This window comes from Pseudophryne corroboree, chromosome 1 (genome assembly GCF_028390025.1).
Source record: "Pseudophryne corroboree isolate aPseCor3 chromosome 1, aPseCor3.hap2, whole genome shotgun sequence".
NCBI classification, from domain to species: Eukaryota; Metazoa; Chordata; class Amphibia; order Anura; family Myobatrachidae; genus Pseudophryne; species Pseudophryne corroboree.
In genome coordinates this window covers 969,517,092-969,535,486 of record NC_086444.1, presented here as the reverse complement: position 1 = coordinate 969,535,486, position 18,395 = coordinate 969,517,092, and the positions used below count along the sequence as shown (strand labels likewise).

Below are 18,395 nucleotides of genomic sequence, written 5' to 3'. Positions count from 1 at the left end.
AGTGAGTAGTATATTGAAATTCCAGTGGATGTAGTAGCCTATATTTTACTCTTGGCCCCTGTCCTCACAGGAGACTAATGTATAGGATAAACATGTTTTTTTTTCACCACTGAGGTGTAATTGATCTCAGTACCGATGATGTTTCATTTGATAAAAAATTGTTTGAAAGTTGGAGTTAAAGTCTGAATTTGCTGCAGACCTCTGTAAGCAGGAAGCAGTTTGCTTTCCGACGGACGGGATCCTGGAAGTAAATATACCGACACCGTGCTCCCGAAGCAGAATGCACTCCCAGTGCGTAGATGTTGACGCCCAATGGAATACCGGCGTCACAATACCAACAGCCGGCACGCCGGTCGTCCTGATAGCGGGACATGCTGGCGTCCTGCCGTGGTGGTGGTGGTGGCGGGGGGGGGGGGGGGGGGTGCGGGCAGGTTAGGTTTAGGCAGGAGGAGAGGAGTTAGGGTGCAGGGCCGGCAGGGTTAGGGCTAGGGACCGGGGAAGGTGGGTTGGGTTTAGGCACATAGAAGGGGCGATTAGGGTTAGGCATCAAGCGGGAAGGGTTGGGTCTACGCAGTGGGAAAGGGAGGGTTAGGGTTAGGCACCACCCGGGAGGGTTAGGGTTAGGCATCCCCTCCATCGGTAAATCATACTGATCCCCTGTAAAGAAATATTTTTCAGCATTTCCCTCGCCGTGCCCCGCGCACCAACACATTCCCTCTATCTTTTCTTATAGGAACATTCTCCCACAATTCATCCCACATCCCCATTTCCTCTCCCCATCTGTAGCAACTTATTTCCTCTTCCCCATGTAGACACCTTTCTTCTATCTCCAATTATAGAACCCTTCTCCTGCATGTAGAAAGACATTATCGCCGCCACAGTAACATAGTCCTCCCCTCATAACAGCACAGTTCCACTCTACCCCTGTAGAAACACATTCCCTCTTTCCCCCTATACCAACACTCCCCTCCCCCACTAGCCACAAATTCCCCCTACCTTTACGCAGCAAACAATTCTCCTCCTCTATAGCAACACATACACCCTGGTACGCACATTCTCCCCACTCTCCCCCATCGTGTGTAGTAACACATTTCCCTGTATATTGCTTACCTTCCTTCTGTGGCTCTGCTCCTTTTTAGGCTGGGTACACAGTATGGAATATATTGTTCATACAGCCGCTGAACAACATATCGTTAAGTATATCATCTTGTGTACAGCCAATATGTCTTTGAACAATGTATATATATTGATAATGCTGATTTTGATTATCTTATAACTTCACAATAATGGGTAAGAGACACAGTACGCAATTGGCGTATGGGGTACCGTAAGGGTACGTACTTAGCGTAGCATACGCTAGGCCGTGATCGAGACGCACATGCGGCACGCTTGCTCACAGCTTAATGCGTGGTGTCGAGCACGCTATAGGCGAGCGACTACCGTAATGCTACGCTACCAGCGTAGCGGACGCTCGAGACCACGAGGAGATCACGAGCGGCGCAGACGCTCACAAGATGACAATCAGTAAACCTTGAATGTAACACACAGAAAGGATACTCTTATACTGTAAACCTTGTACTGAAACACTGTAGCGATATAACGCTGCTTAACCTTGTTAACACTAAAGCTGTTTGAGCGATCGAGACGCTCCTATTACCCTCTGCAATGTAATGAACACACAATACCGTGCTAAGGATCCAACACCTTTACTAACAAGCTTTTAGTTATATCGAAAAGGGGTAAAACAGTTACAAGTCATACACTACATGCTAACATATCATTCTAACAGAATATCTAGACAGAAATATACAATAACGTTATAATCTTACACTAAACAGAGAGAGAGAGAGAATGTGGCCAATACAAACAAAGAGCGAGATGATTACAGAGAATTACTTACACACACTGGGAACGATCGCAGCGCAGCCTGGTACCAGCTCCGAGTTAGTCAATATGAAAACCGTTTGTGGAGAGTGGGGGAGCTGTACAGGCTGGCTGATCTTATATACACTGAGTACAGTATACTACAAAGGGACCTACAATCTCATTGTTCATTGGACACAGGAATGTCTCCTCGCATCATATCAAAAGGTCATAGGTTAGTTTGAACAGGTGGGCTGTGACTATTTCAAACAGCTCAGGTGGGTGGGAATCTCCGGATTCCCGCCGCATGGATAATGAATCGCAAATATATGAAATGTCCAGAATCTACTAATGGACATAACTATACGCAGGAGCGATTAATCTTTACCTAACCAGCACCGGATTGTTGCTATTAAAATACTCTTCAGTTAGGTACCAGACACAGCTGTTCAAACCCTGTCTGACCCTTCGTACCATACAAAGAGGGATTCCCAAGTCCGTGAACAAGTCACATTAAACAAACTTACAGTTATTACTAAGGGGAACATTATCTATAAAACATGCTATATGGATTTATTATCCAACGATTGAGTCGCCCGCTAGACGCACACAAACTCTACCGTAAATGCACATACCACGCGCTCGAGCGCATGGCCGAGGCGCCATCACGCGGCTGCGAGTATCCGCACGCACGGGAGAGAATGTGCACGTGCAGCAGGCACGCGCATGAGGTGAATATATGGCAACGTGCAGCGTGATATTTTTCTGACTTTGACAGTCCACCCTTTGGCAGTCATCAATAACTGCCACTTCCTAAAAACAGTTCAAAAAGAGAAAAATATATGTCATGTAAAAATACATTTCTATGATTGGGTAAGGGAGAACAGAAGAAGGTGGGAAAAAAGGTATGACCTAGTGAGATAGTAGAAGCATGTATATATGAGTCCATGTTTGAGGGGTCATGTATCATCGTGCCGTAGGTGTTTTAAATCAAGCTTCGAGGTATTGCGAAGTATATATTTGAATTCCTTCTTATCCCGTAGTACGGGTCTGTGGATGGGCTGTCAAACTTTACCGAGCTCTTTTCGGCTTTTGGTTGCAACAAAATGGGGGAGCACATTTTAGTTGATGATACATGAATGGGGGGATATGTGAGTGCTGATATCTGTGCCTATATTCCCTATCGACTATGTGTGTCATTACCTGAAGGTTGTAGAGATGAAGATAAGAAGCAATTATGGTAAATGCAGTCATAAACTATGTGAGTTTAATGTACATTTGTTGCTTGAGGTCTTGTCTTGTGTCTTGTCTCGATGTACATGTTGACTGTAGTCTCCCGATGCTTTTGCTATAATTGCTTGAGCAAAAAGCTTTCTCAATGTCCATAGACTTACAATCTTTGAAGTGTTGGGCTATCGTAAAATTTTAGAGTCACTAGGGAAAATGGGGGTCTATGGCATTGTCCATCAATGGTCTGTGTAAAAGGTTGTCAAATTCTTCTTCCAAGCGGATGTCTTTGTACCTTGGAGGAAAACAAAGGAGAAACGGGTGAAAGAAACGGACCGTGGAATCACATTTTCATCACAACATTGTCTCTATTGTTGGGTCATACATCAAATTAGTCGTTGTTAATACAGTGTCCTCGCTTCTTAAACTCATCACTCGGGCACTACGTTTACACTTCGTTAAAACCCGAACGCCTCTAAATATCAGACCAACCAATATGGCGACTCCCAGAATACACAAAAGACATTTCCCTACATCCATGATAATACCTTGGGCCCATTCTCCTAAACCAGAGAACCAATTTTGTGGGTTCAACCATGACACCCAACTGGTCAGCTCATTACCCACAGCCGCAAGGGTGAGATTGTGTTTCCTTCGGAACTCCCATTTTAATTGTAAAATGTCATCCATCTTTTGGTCTATGACCTCGGCTGGGTCCTCCGTGCTGTTTGTAATGTACGTGCAGCACTTGATTCCATATTGAGTTGCCAGGGTTACACAATACCCGCCTGTCACAGCTGTGAGGTAATTGAGAATCATCCTATGCTGAACCAGTTCCGTTTTGTAGGCTTGTAACTCTTTCCCAGTGTACCTGAAGGTGTCGTCATACATTTCGGTGATATTGTCTAATAAATTTGCAAGCGCAGATATATATTTATAATTTATCACTCCTCTAGCGGTACGAGTGATATCTAACGCGAGTAGGAATTGAATCCCGGTGGATTCATGGATCAGGTCAGAGGCTGAATGCTCTGTTCTTTCTATCAGGTGCCGTTTAACGATGTGCTCGTAATGAGTGTGAGTATAAGGAGCTTGGGCACCACGGTGAATATCTTTCATTTTAGTGTGGGATATAGTCATTACCTCAGGCAGTACTTTTCCAATATAACATAACCCTTCTGAGTTTGGGGCAAGCCACTTATACGCCTTCCTCCCGCATATGAAGTATGCATCATCGGGGAGAACATATGGGACGGAGTGTGACATAACCATATTACAGATTTTCCATGTGAACTCTCCTAACCCTAATTCTTCCATCTGTTTAGTACACGTATCAGTTTGTACGATCTGTGCACAGTATCCTGGTGATACTTCTCCAACTCGCATGATCCTACTTCCTAAGGTGTACCTATACCGAAAGAATTTCCTATGGTCGTCTATCTGGCGTATAAGTTCTGTGTCTATGGGCAATCTGTCGGCTCTATGTGAGAATGTCATGGTTCGATTACTCCATGACACTTCCCAATTTCCCGGCTTTCGGGGATTGGAAATGTTAAAGCACACTAAGGACCTATCCACATGGTATTGGTGGAGCTTCAAACTAGGAGGATTAGAGATATTAAACCTCTTGTCCACCGGCCTCCCACCACTTAGCTCAAGTACCTCTCCTACCGTTAAAGGGAATGGTACTAGTCCTGATTTGCTATGGCCTTGAGGTACTTGAGAGCATACCCAACAGTCTGTCTGATTTAACACTTTACCCACTAAGGAGTGATAGTCACTCAATGGATGCCGGTCCATGTGGACATTAAAACTGGACTGACATTTCTTTATGCACCCATCCTCAACTATATTGTCACAGTGTCTACAGATGCAGTTCTCTTTAGCTAACAATCCTTCACAATGTCTATAAATAACATGGCTGCTAGATCGTTTTCCGGTACTCGCCTTTGCTCGGTGATTGTGTTTCTATTGGAAATTTACGCCTCCGTCTCTGTCATCAGAAACCCATTCCGGATCCTTTCTCGACCTCACTGGTACTCTCACCGAAACAGACTGCTCTGGTCAACATCATGGTCAACAGGAAAATCCGGATCACAGTCTCTTGGGGCGAGTCCATCTTACAGGAGGAGAAAGAGAAATTTGTAATGGGGGTACAAAAAAACAGTTTGAGGGGGGAGAGAAACTTGTTACGATAATTAGTTCTCTAGTCTTGTTGTTCTTCTTGTTCTGTTGTCATCTCAAAGGTGCTGTCTCTCAGTCTTCCAAACGAACACTCCGGTGATACAATATTCCTTCCAAATCAGCGATCTCTCTGTAGGGAGCAAAAATCTTGCATTACCATTTGTCTAACTGATGTGTGACATACCATCTTTAAAGCATGAGAACACGAGGGAGAGAGAGAAGGAAAAAAAAACAAATGAGAGAGAGAACAATTCATATATATATATGTTACATAAACCAACAATAAACAACGAAACATTGTCAGATCTTCCGTTCACCATCAGGCTGTCACATCTACATGTCCAATGGTATCTTTGCATAGTCTCTCCCACCAGTATTTCCATACTCCACCCTTTGTATCTGGCCAGGATACATCGATGCTGGTAGGTCATACTGGGGTTTGGTAGACTTCTGAAAAGGTCAGGTAGTCAGGTGATGTTGGAGCTGTTGTGGTGAACGTCAGAGATGGGGAAAAAGAAACATTTTACAGATACATTACAATTTTTACCCGGTCATTCCTGTGTCTTCAAGGAATGACCTCCCAATTTGTTAACTGTTACCTCAGGCTTACTATCAGTCCTAATGATCACCTTTCCCGACTACATAAATTATATGTGTGGACCAAAATTTGACATGTGTGATACCTGATTATACTTCCGAGTGTCGTAACTCTGCTCGTGTTCTTGTCTAGGGGGTCTGACTTTATGTGGGCTGTTGCAGTTACTGGCATGATGCCCTTCTCTTTTACAAAGATAACAAACCCTGGGCTTCCTCCAAGTGCCAGTGACCTGAGGTCTTGGTTGATTTGATGCCTCCTCAAACGCTTGGATGCTCATCACCATCAACCGCTCTTCCTGTGTTTCCCTGGTTCTTTGACTATTATGGTCATGTCGTTGTCTAGGGGGTGTATATATCTTGTGTGTGTTTTTAGACCTACAATCTCGTGCAACATGACCTTCCCTTAAGCAGTTGTAACACCTTCTTACTTTTGACCTATTCACAGGGGTTTGTGGCTTGCTTTTAATGTTCCGGTCATGATTAATAGCGGACTCTTTCAAATCAGCCACTGAGATATCTCTCCAGTTAGGTAGAGAGGCTTGTATACTCGTTCTTAATACTTCCTTTAAACCATTTATTAACACATAAACTGCTACTTTCCTGTAGTGTACATTTGTTTTAATATCTTCTATACCAGTGTATCTAGCCATTTCCTGCAGTGCCCGATGAAAGTAATTAGAAGTAATTTCCCCCTCTCTTTGTCGTATGGAGAAGATTTCTTTCCACTCGACAACGGCTGGGAAATATACTCCTAACTGTCGGTTGATCTGCTTAATACATTCCTGATTGTGTTCCTCCGTTTGAGGTACTTCTGTGTCTAATTCACAATCAGTAATAAATTTCGCAGAGTCAACATTGGAGGGCAGACATGCCCTCAGCACTGCCCGCCAACCTTTGTTGGTGGGTTCTGCAGAATTACCTAACTCTCTAATGTACTTCTGACATGCGGCAAGATTTCTCCTATGATCAGGGAATTCAGACATAATTGTCATCAATTCCATCCTGGACCAGGGATATTGCATAGCAATGTCTCTGATGGGAGTGACCTTGTGACTATTAGTCCTTTCATTGGGGATTGTGTTCACCCTGACAGGATTTTGTTCCATTAAGCTATTTTGTGTTAACTCTTCGGTGTAAGATGCATTTGTCTGTGAGTAACATACAATACCGTACTTACCTGTTGACACGACCTCACCTGACTCTCCGTTAGGGGGTTTGATTATTGCCTTTACCGAATTGGTCGTGTCCACCTGGACGTCTTGTGTGATGGCTGCTGGAAAAGATGCCGTCATCGTGCTAGGTTCACTTTCTTGCTGGTAATCCTGAGGGAAGTTTAACATGGGGTGCAACTTGCATGGGTTAATAGTTGTACATTTAACAGTATTACAATTATCATTGTTACATTTATTACAATTATCCTTATCATCTATAATACAGTTGCTAAGTGCATTTTTATCATTCACCAGTGTGCCATTCTCTGTAACCACCTTCTCTCTCGCTGCCATATTTTTGTTACCACAGTGAGAGTCAGCTGTGTAAGCTAATCCTCCTTGTATTTCACCTTCCTGTTGCCATATCTGTAAACAATCATAATATTTGATCCGTCTCTTTGCAGATTTAATGAGACATATCCTTCTCCTTAGATTCTGTAACACCTCGTGACTAAAACTGCCTACCCGTGGGAACTTTTCCCCATCGTGCACAGTCATTCTTTCCCATTCATTGCACAATACCTTTGTGTGTGATCCATTTCGGACTTCCCGGTCTGTATCACACGTCACCCTTGCCGACTCTGTTGGCCGGTCTACTAAGTCAACCCGAACCGAGGTTGATCGCCCCCCTACCTGAACAACTGGCCCCCATCCTTGCAGATGTTGCTTTCACTACCTCTGACCTTCAAATCAGGGTCTTCAGCGAACCCTTACAAAACCAAGATGTCCTGGGCAGGCCGGCGGCGAAGTTTACTGAGTACTCCACTCACTCGCCCACGTCGACTAATACGCCCACACACTGCTTTAGCGCTGGCGTACTCAACCTGGGGCCCCTGCGACCTGAACCTCTATTTACTGGAACATGTGGGTGTGATCCGAAGAGCACTTAACCCTTTCCAGTAACTATTGGTTGTTGGATAGTTCCCAAGTGACTAGCGAACTTCCCTTAAAATAAAAAAATATTACACAAATCACGTTAGAATGTACAAATAGCGTTTATGACCCCTCTAGCGTACGCAAATGGTACTGGGTCAAGTTACTAACTAATGCACACAATTACGTGCGGTACAATCGTTCTGCACATAAGCAACTAATCTTATGTGCGGAGCTACCAGTGGAATCGAAAATTGTGGCTGCGAATTCCTTCAGCCTGAGCTTAATGGCCTATATGGGTATCGCACCAACCCTTTCTGGTGTTGTGCTACTCTTTATCTATAGCGGACTTCTTAGTCTGCTGTACCTGGACCTCCTGGTCTGTCTGGACCTCCTGGTCTGTGCTACAGTAGACCTCCTGGTCTGCTATACTCTAATGCTCTTTTTTAAATGTTTAACAAGGGATGCCTCCCAAGCCACCATGCAGTCACTTACACGTATGTACCTTCACGAGAACTCGATGATTTCCTTTGGTTCAAACCCCAAAAATTAGAAACTTATATATATGTATACACACTCTTTCACCTCATATACACTTTACTTTTGTTTCTGCGCAGAAATCCCTTTCATTCAGTAACACAGTCTAGTCCAGATGGGTTGCAAATTAGAGAAGGATCTATTAGCTTAAAATTTTGGACACTGAAATTGACTTGCGCTATTATCGCGTTGCCTCCTTTTCGCCTATTTAAAATAATACTATCGTGTGATTTGTATTATTTGGGCGTACCCAGACGCTCCGTTGCGTAATATACGCTCCGTGCGTCGACCCTTGCGTCGCGTACACTCGTTCTGCCCCTTGTTAGAGACACGTGTACGCAAGCCAGGTATGTCCACAGTAACGCAACTAACACGTTTATCAATGTAAATGACCTTTAATTGTAATCATCTACTGAACACCACACAGAACTTCCTTGTATTTTAGGCAAGCCGTGTGCGTGTTTTACAAATTACTTCCTTACGTATTAATATTACTTTTAACTACCAATAGCAACAAATCTTTCTCAGCACGTTATCAATTGTGAAATGGCAAACAGGAAGGTGATATGTGAAAATACACAAATGAAAAGAGATACAGTTGTGTGCGTGCGTGCGTGTGTACGCAAAACAGAAATAAACAGTTTTAAAAAGACAATAGCGTATTGTTCTTACCTCCGGTTCCGGATCCCACCAGCACTCCTTCAACCTAGCGAAACAGACGCTTATCTAGTCAGCACTCCTGTATCCCGATACGAAGGGATACTGCCTTCCCGCCCTTGCTGACAGATAACGTTTGTTTTCGCTAGTGCGGATATGTGGAGGACGGACGAGCCGCCAATTGATAATGCTGATTTTGATTATCTTATAACTTCACAATAATGGGTAAGAGACACAGTACGCAATTGGCGTATGGGGTACCGTAAGGGTACGTACCTAGCGTAGCATACGCTAGGCCATGATCGAAACGCACATGCGGCACGCTCGCTCACAGCTTAATGCGTGGTGTCGAGCACGCTATAGGCGAGCGACTACCGTAATGCTACGCTACCAGCGTAGCGGACGCTCGAGACCACGAGGAGATCACGAGCGGCGCAGACGCTCACAAGATGACAATCAGTAAACCTTGAATGTAACACACAGAAAGGATACTCTTATACTGTAAACCTTGTACTGAAACACTGTAGCGATATAACGCTGCTTAACCTTGTTAACACTAAAGCTGTTTGAGCGATCGAGACGCTCCTATTACCCTCTGCAATGTAATGAACACACAATACCGTGCTAAGGATCCAACACCTTTACTAACAAGCTTTTAGTTATATCGAAAAGTGGTAAAACAGTTACAAGTCATACACTACATGCTAACATATCATTCTAACAGAATATCTAGACAGAAATATACAATAACGTTATAATCTTACACTAAACAGAGAGAGAGAGAGAATGTGGCCAATACAAACAAAGAGCGAGATGATTACAGAGAATTACTTACACACACTGGGAACGATCGCAGCGCAGCCTGGTACCAGCTCCGAGTTAGTCAATATGAAAACCGTTTGTGGAGCGTGGGGGAGCTGTTCAGGCTGGCTGATCTTATATACACTGAGTACAGTATACTACAAAGGGACCTACAATCTCATTGTTCATTGGACACAGGAATGTCTCCTCGCATCATATCAAAAGGTCATAGGTTAGTTTGAACAGGTGGGCTGTGACTATTTCAAACAGCTCAGGTGGGTGGGAATCTCCGGATTCCCGCCGCATGGATAATGAATCGCAAATATATGAAATGTCCAGAATCTACTAATGGCCATAACTATACGCAGGAGCGATTAATCTTTACCTAACCAGCACCGGATTGTTGCTATTAAAATACTCTTCAGTTAGGTACCAGACACAGCTGTTCAAACCCTGTCTGACCCTTCGTACCATACAAAGAGGGATTCCCAAGTCCGTGAACAAGTCACATTAAACAAACTTACAGTTATTACTAAGGGGAACATTATCTATAAAACATGCTATATGGATTTATTATCTAACGATTGAGTCGCCCGCTAGACGCACACAAACTCTACCGTAAATGCACATACCACGCGCTCGAGCGCATGGCCGAGGCGCCATCACGCGGCTGCGAGTATCCGCACGCACGGGAGAGAATGTGCACGTGCAGCAGGCACGCGCATGAGGTGAATATATGGCAACGTGCAGCGTGATATTTTTCTGACTTTGACAATATATATATATATATATATATATATAAGTCCTCCAATTTAAGGCACTCAGCGGGCTTCTTAGTAAATAATCATTACAAGACACAATCTTGTGTGCAACGTTTCGGCTTTATTAGCCGTTTTCAAGCAGCGTGGTCATAAGCTGCTTGCAAACGGCTAATAAAGCCGAAACGTTGCACACAAGTTTGTGTCTTGGAATGATTATTTACTAAGAAGCCCGCTGAGTGCCTTAAATTGGAGGACTTGCATTACTTTATAAAGAGCACCGCGGCCAGAGTTCACTACAGGGAAAGAGAGTGCCGGCTACACGTGTGTGTGTGTATATATATATATATATATATATGCATCTGTGCAGCACGGCAGATGCTAATATATCGGTCCACCTGCCTCTGGGTTTGGGGTGACCCGCCGTCAAACCCATATGCTGGCCGCAGAAACCTACAACAGTGGCGTTACTAGCGGTTCCTGAGGCCATTCATGTTGGGTGGCAGATTGGTAAGTGTGTACCTAGCATAAGACTAATACTCCAGTGATTCTCAAACTGGGGTGCCTTGGGTTGGTGCTCCAGGACCAATTAACCACTTAACTGACGATTTATTTAGCCAAAAATCGTTTTTTTAATGAGTGAATTTGGTTAGAACATGAATTTAACCCTATCCCAAATGATTTTAGTTAAATAATAAAAGAAAAAAATATATTTTTATTATTTAAAAAAATTATAATTTTTTCTTCTTCAAAACATCGCAACATCAATCGGGAACATTGCGACTATCGGAAACATTGCGACCATCGCGGCTTTCATTTTGAAAGCTGTAACAGCCTCTAGGTATACAGGGGGGGTCTGGGGGTGGCTTGAGAGAGTTAATTTACACTCCCCAGCGGCTGCCGTTATCTGCAGCCGCTGGAGGGGGGGGTTCCTGCCGTGCTGACCGATCAGCAGTGATCGGCAGCACGGCAATCAGTAGGGGAGAGTGCAGGGAGGCAGAGGGACCTTCCAGTCCTTCTGACAGCAGCAGCGGAGGGAAGTTTCCCTCCCCCGCCGCTGCTAACACTCTCTATCTGACTGGTCGCATCCTGTGCGACCAGGTCAGATAGAGCACTTGCAGGCAAGGTCGCATCTGACGCGACCACCAAGTGGTTAAAATTATTTATGGTCAATTTTATAGGCAAAATGAGTACTGGTGGCTGTCAGTCATAAAGTATGTGGACAAACAGACTCAAATCCTGTCCATTACCACACAATTGAGCCTAAGGATGACATATAAACACAATTTACTTAATGTAATATTTCTTTCTAATTTTCTCAATAAAAAACTTTTGGACTAGGGGCGCGCTGAAAAAAATTCTGATACTTTAGGGCGCCGTGATTCAAAAAAGTTTGGGAACCACTGTAATACTCATTCATTCTGACCCACTGCCAAATTGACTTCAGTGGCAATTTCTGGGTCTTTTGCTGCTACCGGGGACTGGGAGAGTAGCCAACCCACTGTCGAGTCCAATACAATGTGGAGTAGATGCATTGGAACAGAATTGCAATTTCTGTGTATAACTGTTTTGCTTCCTAAGAGCCACAAAAAATAAAATTTTAAAGAACATATGTAGTGCATCAGTGATCTAGATAATCTCAGGTATTTTTGAGGAGTAAAGATTGAAATTGATGCACATACGGTAAATACTTTTCTAAACCTATACAAATATGCAGCTGTGTAAAGGCCCATACACACTTGCCGATAAAATGAGCGACATCGCTCATTTTCCCCCTCCCTGAGCGACGTCGCTCATTTTATCGGCAAGTGTGTATGCCGCCAGCGACGACCGATGCGCGGCCCCGTAGGTCGGCAACGATCGTCGCTGTCGCCAGTGCATGCATGCAGGATCTGGACCGTAGTCCACGACCTGCATGCAGGGCTGGCGGAGGCGTGATGTCACTGAGCAATATGAGCGGTCATATCGCTCAGTGTGTACAGTCGGCCGCCGACTGGCCGGCCCGGGAGGGGAAACAGAGCTCACAGAGCGACATTGTCTAATGTGTACGGACCTTTAGTGCTAAACTTGTAGACTCTGCTAAAGCCAGGATGACGGAGTTAGGAAAATTGGTAGTTGCATTGGGTGAAATGATATATGGTGGTACTTGTTCTGTCATTAATTCTTGTCTATGTATTATATTTCAGAAGTTCTCAACTCCAGTCCTCAAGTACCACTAACAGGTCATGTTATGTGGATTTCTTTAATAATGCACAGATGACCTAATCTATTTTGCTGTGTCAGTAATTACTCCACTGGCTTCCACAGACAGAAATCCTCAAAACATGACCTGTTGGGAAAACCTGAGGGTTGAGGTTATGAACCACTGTTATATTGTGATAAACTCCTCCATACATAGGCTTACCATATGATCCCTTTAAACCGGGACGCTCATGAATTGCACAGGTTCTGTGACTGGTTGACTTCAAGCCTGTATTTCAACTGGTTTTAATCATCCATAGAACCTGTGTAATACGTGAGCGTCCCGGTTGAAAGGGATGTTATAGTAAGCCTATCCATACATATTACCATAAATTATGCAGAACACTTTGGCAAGTTAGACCTCACAACACCTATTTTCTCTGGTCTATCCTGTCAGACCCTTATTAAATACCAGTTTACCATAAGATTACAAGTTATATTTTGCAACACCTTAATTTTGGTGTTTTTCTTGGTATATACAGATGTGTTCTCGTACATCCAGCCTCAATACAACTCTGCTAACGTCGGGCATCTTTCTTTGCCAAAATGCGTCTTATTCGCAACACGATGCAGCTAGGACTTACAGGTAGCCTGAGCTGAATAATTTGATATACAGTATGACACTTGTATATTGTGAGCGAATGAGTCTGTATATGGAGTAGAACAGAACTTGTATTGAAAAAAAAATGCGGTCATGTACAGATTCAGGGACTCAGTCGCACATAGATATACAAATGTCAGCATAGTCTCCTTGTGCGTCATAGTCACATTGCATTGCGAATAAATGTATAATACATTTTTGGCAAACAAGAGGCAAAAAAGACGCCTGGTGCTAGAAGATTCTCACTCGACTTGACGTGCCAAGAGGGTCTGTTTGGCGTGACTGCAGCTGAGATGTATGTATCCGTAGGTAGCATACAGCACAGAGAGGTGCCTAGACAGGAAATTATGCTACAGTGGCACATTGGTCAGTGTTGATTTCTCACTGCACTAAATTTAATTTACAATCAGTCCCGATCTGTGTGTGGTTTACACGGGTCTCTTCCAGTTGCAGATGTTTAGAAAGTAAATGTTTTTTAAACATCTGACAAATAGATAGTTATATGATTTTCCACTCTCTTTGTGACTCAAAAATTGGCATCCCGTGTTGTGCCTCTATTTCCTGTTTTCACTGCAAAATGATACTGTTTGTATAAATTATACTCTTCCTGAACAACATGATTAAAGTTGAAGGTCAGGCAACATGGCTTTACAAGTACTGTACAGTCAGATGATGTCTAGGGGTGCTAATTGTTAAGTCCACATAAAATATATATTTAAAAAAGTATTTGTTTAATAAAAATGTTTATAATGATTGTTGGTAAAATATACACTCCAATGAACTATATCTAACACCATTAACTGTTCGCAAATGGTTATGTTAAAATTTGCACTAAAGCAGGGTCACGTATATGCCCTACAATACTTGTTCTTCATGATGCCAAATATGTAGTTACCAGATTCAGTTAGTAAGTTCTAATTATGCTGTGACTTTTTGTTTAAATGGGAGAAATTTAGACTTTTAGTTTGTAACTCCAGACTGGGGGCTAATAGAGATGTAGGCAATTTGATGGTTTACGTACATCTCTGATGTTAAGTGAACTGCGCACGTGCAGGACCCGTATTGCCTGTATGCAGAAAGTCCTGCGTAAGCCGCAGCCTGATTGACATGGCTGCGGGTGTTTGGGGGAGTTGGCGGCAACGGGGAGTATTCTTGAAAATGGGGACATGTCGACTCCACTTTTGAGATTTTCGAGATGTGCCTAAGCCATTGTCTGCATCTCCTGATGCAGCGTCACTGGTCCCGAAGTTAGTTGGTCAGATGACCGATGTTCACACAGAATGATTGGATGCTGCATTTTCAGACTTCATGTTTGTAATTAAATTGGGTGGGTCTTCACAGGAACTCACACTAATTGAATTTGCCCCTAAGGGCATTAGTGGGCAATTTCGGTTTTAGAGTTGATTGTGGGAACTGATGCTGTATTCACATGGCTTTAGTTCCCAGAGCCTTGCTCCTTCCTATTGGAGTTGAAGGAGTTCCAAAGTGTGAAGAGGGATACGTCCTCTCTTTAAGGCGTGCTTGATTTCCGTTCATGCAGGAGCACTTACACCTGAGAGTGTAAACTTTTGCCGCTACTTATTGTTGGTGAACATGGCAGGTTAAGGGCTCAAGGGACAGCAATCCTGAATTGCTCCAGTACTTTGGGATACGCCTCCACAACTCACGGCGAGTTATATAACTAATTAGCAGACAGCCATCAGGGCTTGATCATGAATATGCCCTTAAGTGCAATAACTTCTGCAGGTGTTGTTTGAATCTCCCAGCTCTGTGTGCACCGTGGTGGTTCATATACCTTCCACACCTCTGCAAAAACCCATGTTATTGCTGGGTTAACCCGGGTTGTGGCTCGGAGTGAAAGGGCTAACCCAGATCCAGTGACCCGGGAATCCAACCCGGGTAAGTACCCGGGACCATGCCATTTATACTCCTTTCACACCGCTTGAGGCGGGTCGCACCCGGGAGACTGATACGGGAGCTCTCCGAGCGCGACCTGCCTCAGGTGCCCCACCGCTGTCTGCAATCATGTATATTGCCGGGTTGGTGACATCAGCGGTGATGCGACACGGGCGGCGCTTAGAGATCATATGATCTCCAAGCTCCGCCCATACACACAAAGTGAACGGGAAATGGTTGCATCGACCTGGCTCCGTTCACACCGCATAGTTTCCGGGTTGAACACTAGTTCAACCCTGCTCGCTACCAGGGTATTTTTCCCCTGGCACCTTTCAGACCTCACATGAACGTGGGTTATGCGCGCTCACGTGCCAAAAACCCGTGTTCATAGCTGGCGGTCTGAAAGGATTATTAAGTCAGGAGATCGATGCCGGGATCCCGGCATCCGGCAACTTGTTTGCCTCCCATTCACATCATTGGGAGAGCTACAATCTTGGTGCTTGGAGATGTCATTTCCAAGCGTTGGCAAAGGAAAGCTCTGGCAATATCCCGGGTCTAACTTGCGATGCGAATGGGTTTTATGCCACTGTGACACGGCTTGAAACCCATTTTTAGTGACCAGGACTTTGGTCTGAAAGGGGTATATAGTCAGTCATATAGATTTCCTGGCCATGAGTGTATTATTCAGTGATTCATGTTTTCTATTATAAAGCAGAAATTAGTGTTGGAATCTAATCTTTGAATAAAATGAGCCATTTTTCCAACAGTGTACAGCCTGTTTTATCTGGATTATTTTTGAGTGTACCTTTTTCTGTAACAGCTTGCGGGATATGGTCATTAGGTCGACCACGCTTAGGTCGACAGTCATTAGGTCAACCACTATTGGTCGACATGCATTAGGTCGACATGGTCACTAGGTCAACATGGAAAAAGGTCAACATGCGTTTTTCACAATTTTTTTTCAATTTTTTTAACTTTTCATACTTTACGATCCACGTGGACTATGATTGGGAATAGTAACCTGCGAGCGAAGCGAGCCATGCGAGGGGACACTGTGCACTAATTGAGGTTCCTCATCACTTTACGAAGAAAACAACACCAAAAAAAGTAAAAAAAACTCATGTTGACCTTTTCACATATTGACCTTGTTCATGTCGACGTAGTGCCCATGTCGACCTAGTGAGCATGTTGACCTAATGCATGCCGACCAATAGTCATTGTGTATAGGTAATTACTACATTAGTGTTACTAATTTACTCTACTTGGTCTGTTTCTCAGTTGGAAAGGCTGAATCTTGCTCTTCAAAGAACAATTACAAGACACAAAACAACATGTCACACCAATAGGTAAGCTGCTTATTTATCTCTTACATTTGTTTGCATTTAAAATGGTCACAGGTTACAAACTTTTAAGATGTTTAAGGTGCTACCATTGCTCTGTCTTTCGTTCTATACAGGCAGAATAAAAATAGACCTGAGTAAGCCCTTCTAATGCGCCAACCGTTGACCTGCCTTTCAAAGCCATCTAAGCTAAAACTAAGCATATTAAAAAGGGGCCAGTGAGTTGAGAGCTAGCAATACAGTATATAGCAGCTGCTTCAGCCCTTCACTGCAGGAATCCTACATAGGCTTTTTCTTTAATTAGCAAGGTTCAATACTTTTATACATGCACTGGATAGTTAGTTTTCATTGCTGTCACACCACAAATCATTATCTCTTTTTATCTGTATGGCAGACTAGAATGGCTGCCAGTCACACTAACACAGTGGTTCCCAAACTTTTTTGAATCACAGCGCCCTAGATCAGGGGTAGCCAACCCTGGTCCTCGAGAACTACCAACAGTTAACATTTTCCAGGTCTCCTCACAGAATCACAAGTTAAGTAATTAGCTCCATCTGTGGATCTTTTAAAATGTGTCGGTGAGTAATGACTGCACCTGTGCACCTGCTGGAAAACGTGAACTGTTGGTAGCTCTCGAGTGCCAGGGTTGGTTGCCGCTGCCCTAGAGAATCAGATTTTTTTCTCGGCACCCCTAGGCCAAAAGTTTCTTAATTTAATATTTCTTTCTAAATTTCCCAATAAGTAATTTGTGTTTATATTTCATCCTTGGGTTCAATTGTGTGGTGAGGGGCAATATTTGCTTCTGTTGTCCACATGTTTATGATTGACAGCCACCAGCACTGCTGGTTTTTGCCTATTACATTGGCTATAAATAATTTGAATTATTATTATTATTATCCTTTATTTATATGGCGCCACAAGGGTTCCACAGCGTCCAATTACAGAGTACATAAACAAATAATCAAACAGGAAAACAGCAACTTACAGTTGATGACAGTGTAGGACAAGTACAGGGTAAATAAACATAGTTACATCTGCAGATGACACTGGAATAAGTATCAGGTGGCAGAAGACTGCTGGATTTGGTGCAGTTGAAGATTATTAAAGTAAGAAAGGATAAGCACATGAGGGAAGAGGGCCCTGCTCGTGAGAGCTTACATTCTAAAGGGGAGGGGTAGACAGACAGGGGTGACACAGATGGGGTACATGGAGAGCGTAGAACAGAGGGTTAGGATGAGATTTGGCTGGGTTTGGTGAAGAAGTGGGTCTTGAGAGCCCGTGTGAAGTTTTGTAGAGAGGTGGGGAGTCTGAGGGGGAGAGGTAGGGAATTCCAGAGAAGTGGTGCAGCATGTGAAAAATCTTGGAGGTAGGAGTGGGAGGAAGTAATCCATAGGCTGGAGAGTAGGCGTGCATTAGCAGAGCGAAGAGGACGGATGGGAGTGTAAAGGGAGATAAGGTCAGAGATGTAGATGGGAGAGGAGTGGGTGAGGGCTTTGTAAGCGAGTGTGAGGAGCTTGAAATGGATTCTGAAAGGGAAGGGGAGCCAGTGAAGGTCTAGTAAGAGAGGAGAGGTGGACGTAGTGCGTTTGGTGAGGAAGATGAGCCGGGC

General features: G+C 43.8%; 1 protein-coding gene across 2 annotated transcripts in view; it reads left to right on the top strand.

The window, feature by feature from the left end:
* The window catches only part of GUCY1A1 (guanylate cyclase 1 soluble subunit alpha 1), a 91,615-nt gene that overhangs the window by 7,066 nt on the left and 66,154 nt on the right, over positions 1 to 18,395 (top strand). For both annotated transcript variants that reach the window (XM_063920496.1, XM_063920495.1), the window contains exon 2: positions 16,725 to 16,792. In XM_063920496.1, the coding sequence (XP_063776566.1) occupies positions 16,725 to 16,792 (68 nt within the window). The remainder of the gene's footprint in view (positions 1 to 16,724; positions 16,793 to 18,395) is intronic.